Genomic DNA, 14,923 nt, shown 5'->3' with positions numbered 1-14,923 from the left:
CTTCATTCCCCTCCACCTGCACACTCCCTCCCCCACCATTCTCCCCCCCTTAGTTTATAACCACGTGTCTCAAGTTCTTTAGATTCTATATTTCCCCCACTATGCTCACCCTCCCCCTATCTATTTTCTACCTACCATCTATGCTATTTTCTGTGCCTTCTCCCCCCTTCTCCTCCTCCCACCCCCCTGTTTCTAACCCTCCATGTGTTCTTCATTTCTATGGTTCCACTCCTGATCTAGCTGTCCTCTAGGTTTGCTTTTGTTTTAGGTGTGGTTGTTAATACCTGTGTGTTTGCTGTCCTTTCACTGTTCATATTATTCATCATCTTTTCCTTATATAAGTCCCTTTAGCATTTCATATAATAAGGGCTTGGTGATGATGAACTCCTTGAACTTGACCTTATCTGAGAAGCACTTTATCTGTCCTTCCATTCTAAATGAAAGTTTTGCTGGATAGAGCAATCTTGGCTGTAGGTCTTTGGATTTCATGACTTGGAATACTTCTTTCCAGCCCCTTCTTGCCTGTAAGGTCTCTTTTGAGAAATCCACTGACAGTCTGATGGGTACTCCTTTGTAGGTGACTGTCCCCTTATCCCTTGCTGCTTCTAGGATTCTCTCCTTCATTTTAGTCTTGGCTAATGTAATTATGATGTGCCTTGGTGTGTTCCTTCTTGGGTCCAACTTCTTTGGCACTCTCTGAGCTTCCTGGATTTCCTGGAAGTCTATTTCCTTTGCCAGACTGGGGAAGTTCTCCTTTATTATTTGTTCAAATAAGTTTTCCACTCGTGGCTGTTTCTTTCCCCCTTCTGGTACCCCTATAATCCGGATGTTGGAACGTTTAAAGATGTCCTGGAGGTTCCTAAGCCTCTCCTCATTGTTTTGAATTCTCATTTCTTCATTCCTTTCTGGTGGGATGTTTTGTTCTTCCTTCTGGTCCATTCCATTGATTTGAGTCCCAGTTTCCTTTCCATCACTATTGGTTTCCTGGACATCTCCCTTCATTTCAATTAGTTTAGCCTTCATATGTTTCTCTAATTTGTGACTGTAGTCTACCAATTCTGTGAGCATCCTGATAAATAGTGTCTTAAATTGGGCTTCTGAGAGGCTGGCAATTTCCCGGTCGCTTAGGGTTATTGGCTCTGGGACTTTGAGTTCCTCTTGCGCCATCTTTTTGGCTGTTCGTGGCTGTTCGTGCCTGTTAAGTAGCAGGATCGGAGCCCTAGGTTTTCACCAGAGCAGGGCAACTCAGTCACTGGGTTGTGACGTTGTATGTGGGGGCGGGGTCAAAGAGGGACAATGGCTTCCCTCTGCCGCCTGCTGCCCGACCCCCACCGGCACCGCAGCCACCACTGTCACTGGGCCCACGCGTTTCATTCCACTGCACTCGAGTGTGCCACCGCTGTCGGCCCTCCACCACTGGGTTCGTCCCCTGGGGCCTGCGTGGTCCGTCTCACTGTGCGTGAATGTGCGACCTTGGTCAGTCTGCCCCGCACCCCGACTGGCTTTGGGCTGCCCGCGCGCCTAGCGCCTAGGTCGGGGGATCTGTCCTGCCCGACCCAGCTCCGCTGCTGGCTCCGCCTCTCTTACCGTCCCCGTTGAACAGTTCGTAGCTGTCGGATTCCATATAATTCCGTATTCTGGTCTTTGGGTGTGTTCTAGTTCTCCAAAACTTCTGTTGTAGTCAAACTTGGTTGTGGGAGAAGGCACAGTGTTTCCACCTATGCCTCCATCTTGGCGGAAGTCCCAAGTTTTTCTCTAATGGTCTTATCTCACTTAGCATAATGCTCCAGGTCTACCCATACTGTTGCAAAGGAAACTATTTCCTACTTTTTAAAAAAGATTTTATCTATTTATCTTTTAGAAGGGAAAGGAAGGAGAGAAGGAGAGAAGTTACAATGTACGGTTGCTTCTTGTGAGTCCCCTGCTGGGAACTGGCCTGCAACCCAGGCATGTGCCCTGACTGGGAATCGAACCGAGATTGTGTGGTTCGCAGGCCCGTGCTCAATCCATTGAGCTATGCCAGCCAGGGCCCATAAGTTTTTACTGATATGGCAGTTGCATGGCTTGGCCCGAAGACATACGGGAAAAGGCACGATCATTCTAAATATATTCATGATACTAACAGTGATTAATAAATTTCTAACAGTGGCTATGTTATCATTATGATCAAAGGTTGATACTATATCAATACCAAAAAACCCTCCAAAAACAAAAACAAAAAAACCAAACAGATTAGAATCAGCTTTGTGAGTGACTGACTGGTATGCCAAAGAAACAAAGTATATATTTGTGAATTTAAGTTAGCAACTGTCACCCCTGACCAAAAATTTCTGGCTAGAGTAGAGATTTGACACAAAGAGATTTTTTTCCCCTGGCTTCTCAGACACCCCAATGATGACAACACATTGGCAGATAAACACCCTAGATTCAAAGGCACCCACTATTAAGAATCTGGACCTTGTACTAGTTTGGGATGTGCAGGGATGAAAGGCAGGCCCAAACAAAGGGGCTACTAATCCATTAGCCTTTCTGGAACTTCTGGGGGAAAAAGCATGAAATGGAACCTTTTGGAATCATTTCATAAAATCACCACGGAGGCTAACCGTTGGTTCTTTTCTTACCCCTCCCGTCTGGTGATGCTATGAGCAAGAGAATGCAAGCAGTTATGAAACTTGGTTATTGATTTACTTGAAAAACCAAAATATCAAATCTGCTTTTGTATTCTTTAAGATCTTATATTTAAAAACTTATTTTTCAACAAGCAGCTGCTATCTACTTAGTCAAAGGCTAAAGTGGTCATTAATTTTTCTTTTTTACAGCAAACATGAATTATCTCAATGACCTGGACTATGATAATATTGATTCAGGCTCTACTATGTGCAAGGCATTGGACTAAGTGTTTTAAAGATACAAATATGAACAATTTATTAATTTTGCCTCTTAAGGGGCTTGTTCTTTCTGGGTCATATAAATAAATAGTTCACTATGGTAAGTTGGTATCACATGAGAGGTACTGATTGATATGTAAAGGATCCACAAAAGGAAAATATTATTTTTCCAGGATAGGTAATGGTTAGGGAGGGATAATGATAGACATAACAGTGATATGTCTTTATACTTCAGAGGAAACATAATAAATTACAAAATTCAACTTTCCAATGTTAAAAGAAAGTTGGTTTGTAACTTAGAATGACTGGCCGATTGATTCACTATAATCATTGGGGAGGGGCAGTAATAAGGATTTCCCTTTCAAAGATACGGTTTATTATCTGCAAAATACACCAGTTTAATTATCCTGCAAATATGGAGTCAGTTAGGTAGATCATAAACTATTCACAGCAACAATTGTAGAGTAAACACAGTAACAAGCACTTTGCAGCTACTCCCATCCAAAGGGAGATTTCTCCACCTCCTCGAATCGGGGCAGTCCTTGTGCCTTGTTTTGACCAGAGAGGCATGTGAAGGAGTTGATGATTGTTTAATTTCTGGAGCCGAAGCTTCAAGGGGCCTTAGAGCCTGTGTGTTTGCCATCTTTGAACACTGTCTTGAAACCACAGTGAAAGGAAGCTGGTCTGGTCTACTGGAGGATGAGAAGCCTCGTGGAGGAGAACCCAGCTGCTTCAGGCGACAGCTGTCATCAGCAGGGCACACCTTGAACATTCTGGCCCCGCTGACCCTGAGCTGGAAGTAGCTGCCTGAGTGAGACGAGGCAAAAAGCAGCAGAGGCACCACACCAGCCAAGCCACTAAGTTTGATTTGAAGAAATGGATATGAAAATTGGTAATTAGATTGGGGCGCTACTGTAACAAAAATCTAAAACACGTGACATTGGCTTTGTGATTGCAATCTGAGTGGTAGGCAGTGGCTGGAGGGAGGCGATGATATTGTTAGCTGAGAAAAGTAAGGAAATTACTATTGGAGGCCGGAAAGAGGGTGGCTTGTGTTCTGTAACCTTGGAATAATTAGAAAAGTGTTTCCAGCAGTACCTTGTAAGAGAAATATTTCATCTCATGAACTTGTACATTTAGCTAAAGAGATTCCAGAGACCTCTAAGCAGAATGCTGAAAGTGCCAATTACATTCCACTAGCTGGACACAAGGTATGGGAAGAGAATGACGAGCTAAAAAAGGAGCTATTTGATTTTCGAGGAGAATTCAGAGACCACACAGAAGATCCAGAGTATTTGCTGGGTAAAACAAAGTATCAGTCATCAGTGAAATGGGGCCAAAGGTCAATTCAGGGTGTGGAAATGAGATTTTTTTTTTTTTTGGTTAAAATTTCCAACAGATTCAAGGCAGATTGTAGTAGACTGTCTCAGCTTGATAAAAGGGCTTCTATGACTCATAAGTAAGGATTTTCTCAGAGCAGTTTCACATGCATCCCAAAACAGAGAGAGGTTTGTCCTGAAAAAATTATGGGTGTAGCTTTAGGGGCTTGAGTATTCCATAGTCATATTCTAAGAACACTCATTCTTTAACCGGGTCCTTCAGCTTGGACTAAAGGAGACTGATAAAATTAAAAATGTTACCAGGCTTCTGGGTCCCAAATTTCTATGGGCAGAAAGCATGCTGAGAAAACTACTCAGCTACAGATGCAGGTCATTTCTTTTACAAAAGAAAGGCCTCTCAGAGGAGGATCCACAGGATGGAGACCCCAAACCAAGGAGAATAATGGACTATGGAGTCCACGATGAGGGGCAGAATTGGCCTTAATCAAGGAATATTCTCCTGCCCTGGGGAAGTGGGATAATTGCAAATGCGGACCCAAATGCACTTCAGACTCCTTAGGGACCACTCACTGCTATATGCTTCCCATGTTTCTGGAAAGGAGTGCCTGTCATGATCCTGCCCCTGTATCACCAATATATGTTGAGCATGTGTGGGGGATATAGTTTGTCTCCTTAGTCTCTAGGTCTCTGGATCAAAATGAGCTTAACACAAAAAACCCTCATCCTTATTTGGACCACATACGGATCTTCAGAAACTAAACTTTTGAGCCTGATGTTATAACTTTGAGCCCGATGTCAAAATGTATGAAAATTTTGAGGGTCATGAAAAGAGGTCAGTTTATGTTGCATGTGGGAGAGAAATATAAATAGTTGTGGCAGGGGGTGTGCTATGGAAGACTAAATATGGTCACAGATTCTTTATAGTTCGCCCATCAAGAGGTGGAATATATGTCCTCGCTCCTTCAATCTGGGCTAGCCTTGTGACTTGCTGTGACCAAAAGAATGTAATGAGGTGACATTGTGCGAATTCTGGAGTCTAAGCCTCTAGATATCTTACAGCTTCTGCCTCTGGGGCTCCAAGCTTGAGACTTCTGTGTGAGGAAACCAGGTAAGCTATTGTACTAGTACAGGTATGAGCACAAGAAGCCCCAAGAGCAGAACTGCCAGTAACCAGGATGTGAGTGAACCCATCCTGGGCCATTTTATTGATCCTCCAGGAAAATGCAGCCATAATGTGCCAGTGGAAACAGCAGATCCACCCAGTCAATCCACAGATTCACTGGTTTACACCGAAATTTGGAATGGTTTGTTATGGGGCGACAGGTTACCAATTTATTAATCAATAAAGTTAATAATAATCATAGTAATGGTAATCAACATAACAGCAGCTAACAAAATCAAGGGTTTCCCATGCATGAGGCATGTGCTAATAACTTTATGTGCAGTATTTCATTTAATCTTTTCAATTATCCCATGATGTTATTTCTCTTCCCTCCCCAATCACCTCTGTTGTATCTGACTGTTAGAGAGGTCAGTTTGCTCAAGGTCATGCATCTAAAAGAGAATAAAGCCAGAACTCCAACTGCAGCTTGCCTAGAACCAAACTCTGTGCTCTTAACCACTGCTCTAAGTTGATAATGGCTTTTCTTGGGGGGTTTAAAAAATTATGAGTGATTCATCAGCTATTTTTTTATTTTAAATTTTATTTATTTATTTTTAGAGAGATGGGGGGGGGAGAAAGGAAGAGAAACATTGATGTGTGGTTGCCTTTTGCGTAACCCCTATTTGGGGACCTGGCTTGCAACCCAGGCATGTGCCCTGATGGCAAATCAAACCAGCAATACTTTGGTTCAAAGTATCAAAGCAGGCAGGTATTCAATTCACTGAGCTACACCAGCCAGGGCTTAATCAGCTATTTTTAAAGTCAATACACAACTGGTTATTGACTGAGGAGTAGGCTATAGTCTTATAGAACACAAATTGCTAAAATAGTGATGTAACTTATCCAAATATGAATTAAAACCTGCAGGCTACATTCAGGATCCAGATAATAAAAAACAACAACTTGAATAAGTTTTTTCTTTTAGTACAGCAAGGGCTAATATACTGAATATTTGTATCCTATAAAGTATTAGCACCTAGGCCTTAAGGTTGAATGGGACTATTTTTTCCCCACAAATATCTCTCTTATTCTACTAACTTTATGCTACAAAGTCTATGTAAACACATGTATGCCTATTTATATATTTTAACTCAAAATTAACTGCTTAATTTATGCACTTTTATTTTAAAGATTTTATTTTTATTTTTTTAAAGATTTTCATTTATTTTTTAAATATTTCATTTATTTATTTTTTAGAGAGAGGGAAGGGAAGGAGAAAGAGTGGGAGAGAAACATCAATATGTGGTTGCCTCTCATGTGTCCCCTACTAGGGACCTGGCCTGCAACCCAGGCATGTGCCCTCACTGGGAATTGAACCAGTGACCCTTTGCTTCACAGGCCTGTGCTCAATCCACTGATCTATTCCAGCCAGGGCTATTCTATGCATTCTTAAAGAATTTCTTGTTTTAAGTCACTTCTAATTAACCAAATGCTATTCTCCTATATATTACAGTTTGGTTCCTTATCAAGACTTTATGTACATGAAGGCAATGTAATTCAGTGCAAGAATTTATGAGAATAATTATCATTACCTTATTAGTTATCATTAAAATAAATTCTATAAGATAAGCCAAAATACTAATCTGATAAACCAGGAAGCACTGATTAACTATAGTTTATAGCACACAAGGCAGTTGGGTTTACTTTGGATTCAGGAATAAATTTTCCTGAGAAAGTAAGCTTCATATGGCTCATTTCTAAAATTGTAGGAGGGACTTCTGGTCAAGATGGAGGCCAGGTAAACATGCCTCACCTCCGCCAGCAACTATGCCAAAAAATACACAAGAGTAAAAAACAAATAACACCCAGAATTTTCAGAAAATTGAGCTGTATGGAAGTCCAACAACCAAGGATATAAAGAAGCCATATTCATCCAAATGGGTAGGAGGGGCAAAGATATAGATTGGCATGGAGAGGCATAGAGAGGCATGGAGAAGTAGAGGGACATGGAGACAGAGTGGTGCAGAGAGGTGTGGAGACAGGAATGGGTGGTCCCACATCCCCATGTGTTAGGTAAAAAATGGGAGGAATACCTTGGGAGCAAAGGATTCCAGCCCCAGTCCAGACCACCCTCAGTCCAGGGTTCCAGCACCAGGAACATAAGTCCCCATAACTTCTGGCTGTGGAAATCAGTGGGGGTGGGGCTGTGGAAGAAACTGGGATTCTCAAGAGATGCCTCTTAGAGGGCCTGCAACAGACTTTGGACTCATGCTGACCCACCCCCTCTGGGATTCAGCACCAGGGCAACAGCTAAAGTGTACCAGAGGCATATGGGGAGAAAGTGAAGTGCAAGTGTTAGGAGACAGCTTCCTCCTCGGCAAAGCTGAGGCCGGGCAGCAGCACTGTGCCCTCTTTGAGCCCTTCCTCACACAGAAGAACAGAGAGGTGAACAGGTTGCCCCACCCCTGAGATTACTTAAGGCTCCACCCCATACAACTTAACAGGTGTACTTTTCTACAATAAGCCACCCTGCTAAGACAGGGAGTCAAAGCAGCTCTATCTAATACACAGAAAGAAACACAGGGGGGCTACCAAAATGAGGAAACAAAGAAATACAGCCCAAATGAAAGAATAGAGCAAAACTCAAGAAAAAGAACCAAATGAAAAGGAGATAAGCAACCTATCAGATGCACAGTTCAAAACACTGGCTATCAAGATCGTCCAGGAAATTATTGGGTACTTCAGTGGCATAAAAAAGACCCATACAGAAATGAAGGTTGTATTAAGTGAAATAAAGAAAAATCTGGCCCTGGCTGCTGTAGCTCAGTGGATTGAGCGTGGGCCTGTGAACCAAAGGATCACGGTTCCATTCCCAGTCAGGGCACATGCCTGGGTTGCAAGCCAGTTCCCAGCAGGGGATACATGAGAGGCAACCATACATTGATATTTCTCCCCCTTTCTCCTTCCCTTCCCCTCTAAAAATAAATAAATAAAATCTAAAAAAAGAAAGAAAAATATACAGGGAACCAACAGTGGAGGGGATGAACCTGAGAATCATATCAACAATTTGGAACATAAGAAAGGAAAAAGTATTCAATGAGAACAGTAGAAAATAAAAAAGAATTAAAAAAAGAAAACAAGGATAGGCTGCGGAACCTCTGGGCTATCTTTAAACATACCAACATCTGAATCATGTGGTGCCAGAAGGAGAAGAGGAAGAGCAAGAAATTGAAAGCTTATTTGAAAGAGTAATGAAAGAAAACTTCTCTAATTTGGTGAAAGGAATAGACATGCAAGCCCAGAAGGACGGAGAGTCCCAAACAAGATAGACACAAAGAGGACCATACCAAGACATATTATAATTAAAATGCCAAAGGTTAAAGATATGGAGAGAATCTTAAAAGCAGCAAGAGAAAAGGAGACAGTTATCTACAAAGGAGTTCCCATATGGCTATCAGCTGATTTCTCAGAAGAAACTTTGCAGGCTTTAAGAGACTGGCAAGAAGTATTCAAAGTGATGAAAAGCAAGGACCTACAACCTAGATGACTCTATCCAGCAAAGCTATCATTTAGAATGGAAGAGCAGATAAAGTGCTTCCCAGACAAGGGAAAACTAAAGGAGTTCATCATTACCAAGCCATTATTATATGAAATGTTAAAAGGAATTATATAAGAAAAAGAAGAAAATCAAAACTATGATCATTCAAATGGCAATAAATTGACAATATCAACAAATCAATATAAAAAATGAACTAAGCAAACAAGCAGAACAGGAACAGAATCATAGATATGGAGATCATTTGGAGGGTTATCAGCTAGAAGAGGGAAGTGGAGACATAGGAAAAAATGTGCAGGGATTAAGAAGCACAAATTGGTAGATACAAAATAGGAGGATGTCAAGAACAGAATAGGTAATATAGTAGGCAAAGAACTTATATACATGACCCATGGACATGAACTAAGGGGAGGGATGCTAGAAGGAATGGTGATATCAGGTAAAAAGGGGCAAAGGGGAAAATTTGGGACAACTGTAATAGCATGCAAATATATTTTTAAAAATCAATAAAATATATTTAAAAAAATAAAATTGTAGGAGGTAATCTGGATAGAACCTGATATTTGAGCATTTTATTCCTGAACTATCTAAAATCCAATATATTTATGATGTTTATGTGTTTGAAACTCTTTTATACAGTGTCATCTGACTCTGGTTTTTACACTTCATTGTTATCACAGATGACATCAGCACTGATGCCAAAAGTGCCCTAAGATAAGGTTCTTTTTTTTTTAAATCTTCACCCGAGAATATGTCCATTGCCTTTTCGAGAGAGAAGGAGAGAGGGAGAAACATTGGTTGGTTGCCTCCTGCATGCACCCCAATCACAGATCAAACCCACAACCTAGGCATGTGTCCTGACTAGGAATTGAACTGGCAACCTCTCAGTGTGTGGAAGGACATTCCAACCAACTGAGCCATGGAGCCAGGGCCTAAGAAAAGGTTCTTCTTGTGAAGTTTCACCTTAAAGATGACAGTGGAAGGTTTAGAATACATGAGCCCGGCACACAAGCTCAGCATCCTTAAAATACGTTGCTTATTTTCTATACGCTTACGAAAACACAAGTTGAACTTTATTTCCAGGAAATCATTCCTTTGCCCTTATGAATAAAGATAATGTCACTACCTACAAAATAAGGCAACTATTTTGACTGTTCTGCAGTGAGACAGTGCCTAGATAACCAGATTTGGGGGGTAGAATTTTACACAACTACTTTGGATCAAAGTCATGACCTATCTGCAAGGAAACAATAAAGACCAGTCACTCATTGCATAGCCCTGGCTTTCAGCTCTCTTCATCTTAGTCAGAGCCAGCCAGTTAATGAAACAGCCACCTCTGCAATCTGACCTGACAGAACGGAGAAATAAATAAAGCCCGTGGAGAGAGCTTCATTTGCTCTCCTGTTTTTCAGCCTGCACTCACAAAGCATTGGCAAGACTTTTCATGAAGTTTCAGTTCGGTGGTCCTTAGGTGTTTTGTTTTGTGTCTACTGACCTTATCCAGGGCCGCCTGCACCTCAGCTTCGCTCTCAGTGTCCAAGGCCGACGTGGCCTCGTCCAGCAGGAGGATCTTGGGGCTGCGAACCAGGGCGCGGGCGATGGCGATTCTCTGTTTCTGTCCACCGCTCAACTGGGCTCCTCTCTCTCCAACCAGGGTGTCAAATTTCTACAACATGAAAAGCAGGGAAGAGCCGTTGAAGTATTGTAAACAGAAAAGGCTATGGAGTCTAGAAATTCATGAAGACGACATGAAGCTTCATTATGACTATTGCAATGAGTCAATTGTAACAAAATAAATGAAAACTGAATGCTACAAAACTACTAATACACTCTGTGTAAAAATTTACATGATTTATGTACCAGGCCATAGTCCTTAAACCTCCAACTGAACAATTCAAGGGACTTACCTAGCAAAGTTGGACACCCTTGTATCGCAAACGTTATTAGCTTAACCTTTGAAGAAAGAACTCAGTAACACGAGAGGAAACTCTAATTTTGAGGGCAACTACACCAACAAAACCTTTACCTGAGGTAACTTCATGATAAAGTCATAGGCGTTGGCTTCTTTGACAGCTTTCTTTATCTCATCCATGGTGACATTTCCACGGCCATAACGAATGTTTTCAGCAATTGTGGTGGAAAAGAGCACGGGCTCCTGACTCACTACTCCAATTATTTCCCTCAGATACCTTACATTAAAGGTCCTAATATCCTGCCCATCGATGTTAATCTGAAAAAAACATTGAGCATTTTCATCAAACACTTTAAACCATCTGATAACTAAAGCATCAAGACTCTTTCATGTGTTATGAAAAAAGTCTCAGATAATACTGAACTTATTTCAGTGGAGAGGAATGAGAATTGGAAATAAAGAGCCAAGTGCAAGAATAGAAATAAAAAGTATATGCTTTTTTTGATATTTATCACTTTATATATATATTTTTTTCATGGATGGATAATTCCACATAACTGATTTGGTTCATATATTTTTGACATATCATTATTTTTTCTTACCATTATAAATTTGAATAAAAATGTCCACTTTCCTACCTAGTCTACATATTATTTTGATGGCACTATGGTGTTTAAACATATGTATTTAATACACCAAAATTTACCTTAGCATTTGCCACCTCCTGCATATTTGATTTCCTTCCAGGAATATGGAAGGACAATTACTGGAGAAGTAGAGAATTTCCAGGCCGGTTTATTTTCTCTTCTTTAGTAACAAGTGCTTGCCTTTACAATTAGTAGTGTGTGTTGGGCATTTGTGATTTGCTGAATATATGTTGAAGAAACAAGCCTCTAAAAAGATTTTAATCATGTCAGCAGGAATATGCAAATGTATTTGCTCCATTATAATTTACTAGCTCTGGGTTTTATCACTTTAATCTGTTTTTCCCTAATTAATAGGTATGAGGTGGTAGCTTAAATTTGTTTAAATTTATATATATTTATACATGAAGATGACCACTTCTGGAAACTTTTTACAAATTTGTATTTATTACAGAAAGATTTGCATGTTCTCATCCTACTTTAAATTCTCATTAGGGAGACTTCCGCCAAGATGGAGGCATAGGTGGAAACACTGTGCCTTCTCCCACAACCAAGTTTGAATGCAACAAAGGTTTGGAGAACAAAGATGCAGCCAAAGAACAGAAAAATTGAAGTCCAATAACAACGAACCATTCTACCGGACAGGTAATAGGGGCGGAGCCAGCAGCAGGGTTGGGCAGGAAGGATCCCCGGCCCCAGGCACCCAGGCATCCGGGGTAGCATCGGGCGGACCCAGTGAGGGCTCGAGATGGCGGGAGTGAGAAGTGAGACAGACCGCACAGCCCCCAGCAACGAACCCAGCAGTGGCTGACCGCAGTCACACATTCGTGTGCAGAGGGATGAATCCTGTGGCCCGAAGTGGCAGTGGGAGGAAGCAAAGGGTGCCCGCCATTGCTTTCCTTTGGCCCCGCCCCCACATAGAGCGTCATGACCCAGTGACTGGGTCACCTGGCCCTGATGAACTCCTAGGGCTCTGCTCCTCATATGTAACAGGCATGAACAGTCCAAAATATGGCTCAAGAAGAACTCAAAGCCCCAGAGCCGATAACTCTAAGTGACCAGGAAATAGCGAACCTCTTAGATGCAAATTCAAGACAGTGGTCATCAGGATGCTCACAAAACTGGTTGACTTTAGCCACAAATTAGAGGAATGTATGAAGCCTAAACTAATGGAAATGAAGGGAAATGCACAGGAAACCAATAGTGATGGAAAGGAAACAGGGACTCAAATCAACGGGGTGGACCAGAAGGAAGAAAGAAATGCCTAAACAGGAAAAAGTGAAGTTACAAGAATTCAAAAAAATGAGGAGAGGATTAGGAACCTCCAGGACATCTTTAAACGTTCCAACATCCGAATTATAGGGGTACCAGAAGGGGGAAAGAAACAGCCATGAGTGGAACACTTACTTGAACAAATAATAAAGGAGAACTTCCCCAGTCTGGCAAAGGAAATAGACTTCCAGGAAATCCAGGCAGCTCAGAGAGTCCCAAAGAAGTTGGACCCAAGAAGGAACACACCAAGGCACATCATAATTACATTAGCCAAGATGAAAATGAAGGAGAGAATCCTAGAAGCAGCAAGAGATAAAGGGACAGTTACCTACAAAGGAGTGCCCATCAGACTGTCAGTGGATTTTTCAAAAGAGACCTTACAGGCAAGAAGGAGCTGGAAGGAAGTATTCCAAGTCATGAAATCCAAAGACCTACAATCAAGACTGCTCTATCCAGCAAAGCTTTAATTTAGAATGGAAGGGCAGATAAAGTGCTTCTCAGATAAGGTCAAATTCAAGGAGTTCATCATCACCAAGCCCTTATTATATGAAATGTCAAAGGGACTTATCTAAGAAAAAGAAGATAAAAAATATGAACAGTGAAAGGACAGGAAACTCACAGGTATTAACAACCACACCTAAAACAAAAGCAAACCAAGAGGACAGCTAGATCAGGAGTGGAACCATAGAAATGAAGATCACATGGAGGGTTAGCAACAGGGGAGTGGGAGGAGGAGAAGGGGGAGAAGATACAGAGAATAAGTAGCATAGAGGGTAGGTAGAAAATAGACAGCGGAGAGGGCAAGAGAGTAGGGGAAATATAGAATCTAAAGAACTTGAGACATGTGGACATGAACTAAAGGAGGGGAAGGGTGGGGGAGGGGTGTGCAGGGTGGAGGGGAATGAAGGGGGAAATAGAACAACAGTAATGGTATAATCAATAAAATATATTTAAGAAAGAGATGAGAGGGAAAAAATTCTCATTAGAACTGACCTCTGAACAATGTGGGGGTTAGGGGAACTGATCTGCCATGCAGTTGGAAATCCACCAATAACTTTTGACTCCCCCAAACCTTAAATACTAATAGCCTCCCACTGACCAGAAGCCTTACCCATCACACAAACAGCTGATTGATCATGTTTTGTATGTTATGTGTGTTATATACTGTATTCTTATAATAAAGTAAGCCAGAGAAAATAAATTGTTATTAGAAGAAGTATAAGGAAGAGAAAATGCATTTATAGTGTTCGTTGAAAAGTATCTGCTTATAAGTGGACCTGCACAGTTCAAACCTTGTTGTGGAAGGTCACTTGTAATTTCTAAAATATTAAATATAATAGTTTTCCCATATATATCATTAATCACTTATCCCAACGTACTGCTTTTCTTTTTTTTAATTTTTTATATTTATTTATCTTCAGAGGGGAAGGGAAGGAGAGAGAGAGAGAAATATCAATGCATGGTTGCTTCTCGTGCATCCCTTGCTGGGAACTGGCCGGCAACCCAGGCATGTGCCCTGACTGGGAATCGGACCGTGATCCTCTGGTTCATAGGCCCGTACTCAATCAACTGAGCTACACCAGCCAGGGCCTACTGGTTTTCTTTATTACAGTTTTGCTGACTTATATTGGAGAGAGGTTTAAGGAAAAATTGAATTAACTGACTATACTACTAGGCGTTTCTTCCAAAGTTTTAGTGGTAGAAAACTGTTATATCATGATGTGAACCATGAATATCTCTGAGTTACCAAATTTCTGAGGACTTTTTTTCCCCCTGCTGATGTGTATATTTTCTAAAAATATATCTAATACTCCAGAAATAATTTTTAAAATAAAATATTTTCAAATGCTTATCCTCAGTGGTTAGTATTTTGCTAGGTTCTTTTTCAAAAAATAAAGAAAAATGTTTACACTTGAAACAACTTTGTTTGCTTTAGTAAATGATGATGGGCCTGTGTTCATCGTAGTACCAGATATTTCCAGGAATGTTTATTAATTTTATTAAATAAGTAAGTAATGTATTTATCCTAGAAAATTTTGTATTAATTCCTATAATCTCTACTTCAATGCCTTTCTAATATACTATTTGTAACTTGCAATTATCTGTTTCCATAATAATATACTTTCATAGCACATAAACCCAAGGTATTAAAGTTGGCAAAATTTTAATACATATATTGTGGGTTAGTATTATATTAGCATTAAATTAC

At 40.8% G+C, this 14,923-nt stretch overlaps 1 protein-coding gene across 2 annotated transcripts in view; it reads right to left on the bottom strand.

Annotated features, from left to right (window-relative positions):
* ABCB4 (ATP binding cassette subfamily B member 4) overlaps positions 1-14,923 on the bottom strand; it is a 78,778-nt gene that overhangs the window by 35,032 nt on the left and 28,823 nt on the right. For both annotated transcript variants that reach the window (XM_037066128.1, XM_037066129.1), the window contains 2 exons: positions 10,913-11,116; positions 10,382-10,552 (listed from right to left, as the gene is read on the bottom strand). In XM_037066128.1, coding sequence (XP_036922023.1) covers positions 10,382-10,552; positions 10,913-11,116 — 375 coding nt within the window. The remainder of the gene's footprint in view (positions 1-10,381; positions 10,553-10,912; positions 11,117-14,923) is intronic.

This window comes from Sturnira hondurensis, unplaced genomic scaffold (assembly GCF_014824575.4).
Source record: "Sturnira hondurensis isolate 20B ecotype Veracruz unplaced genomic scaffold, ASM1482457v3 Scaffold0016462, whole genome shotgun sequence".
Taxonomy (NCBI): domain Eukaryota; kingdom Metazoa; phylum Chordata; class Mammalia; order Chiroptera; family Phyllostomidae; genus Sturnira; species Sturnira hondurensis.
Note: the sequence above shows the minus strand (reverse complement) of the source record. Positions and strands in the feature narration are given on the sequence as shown.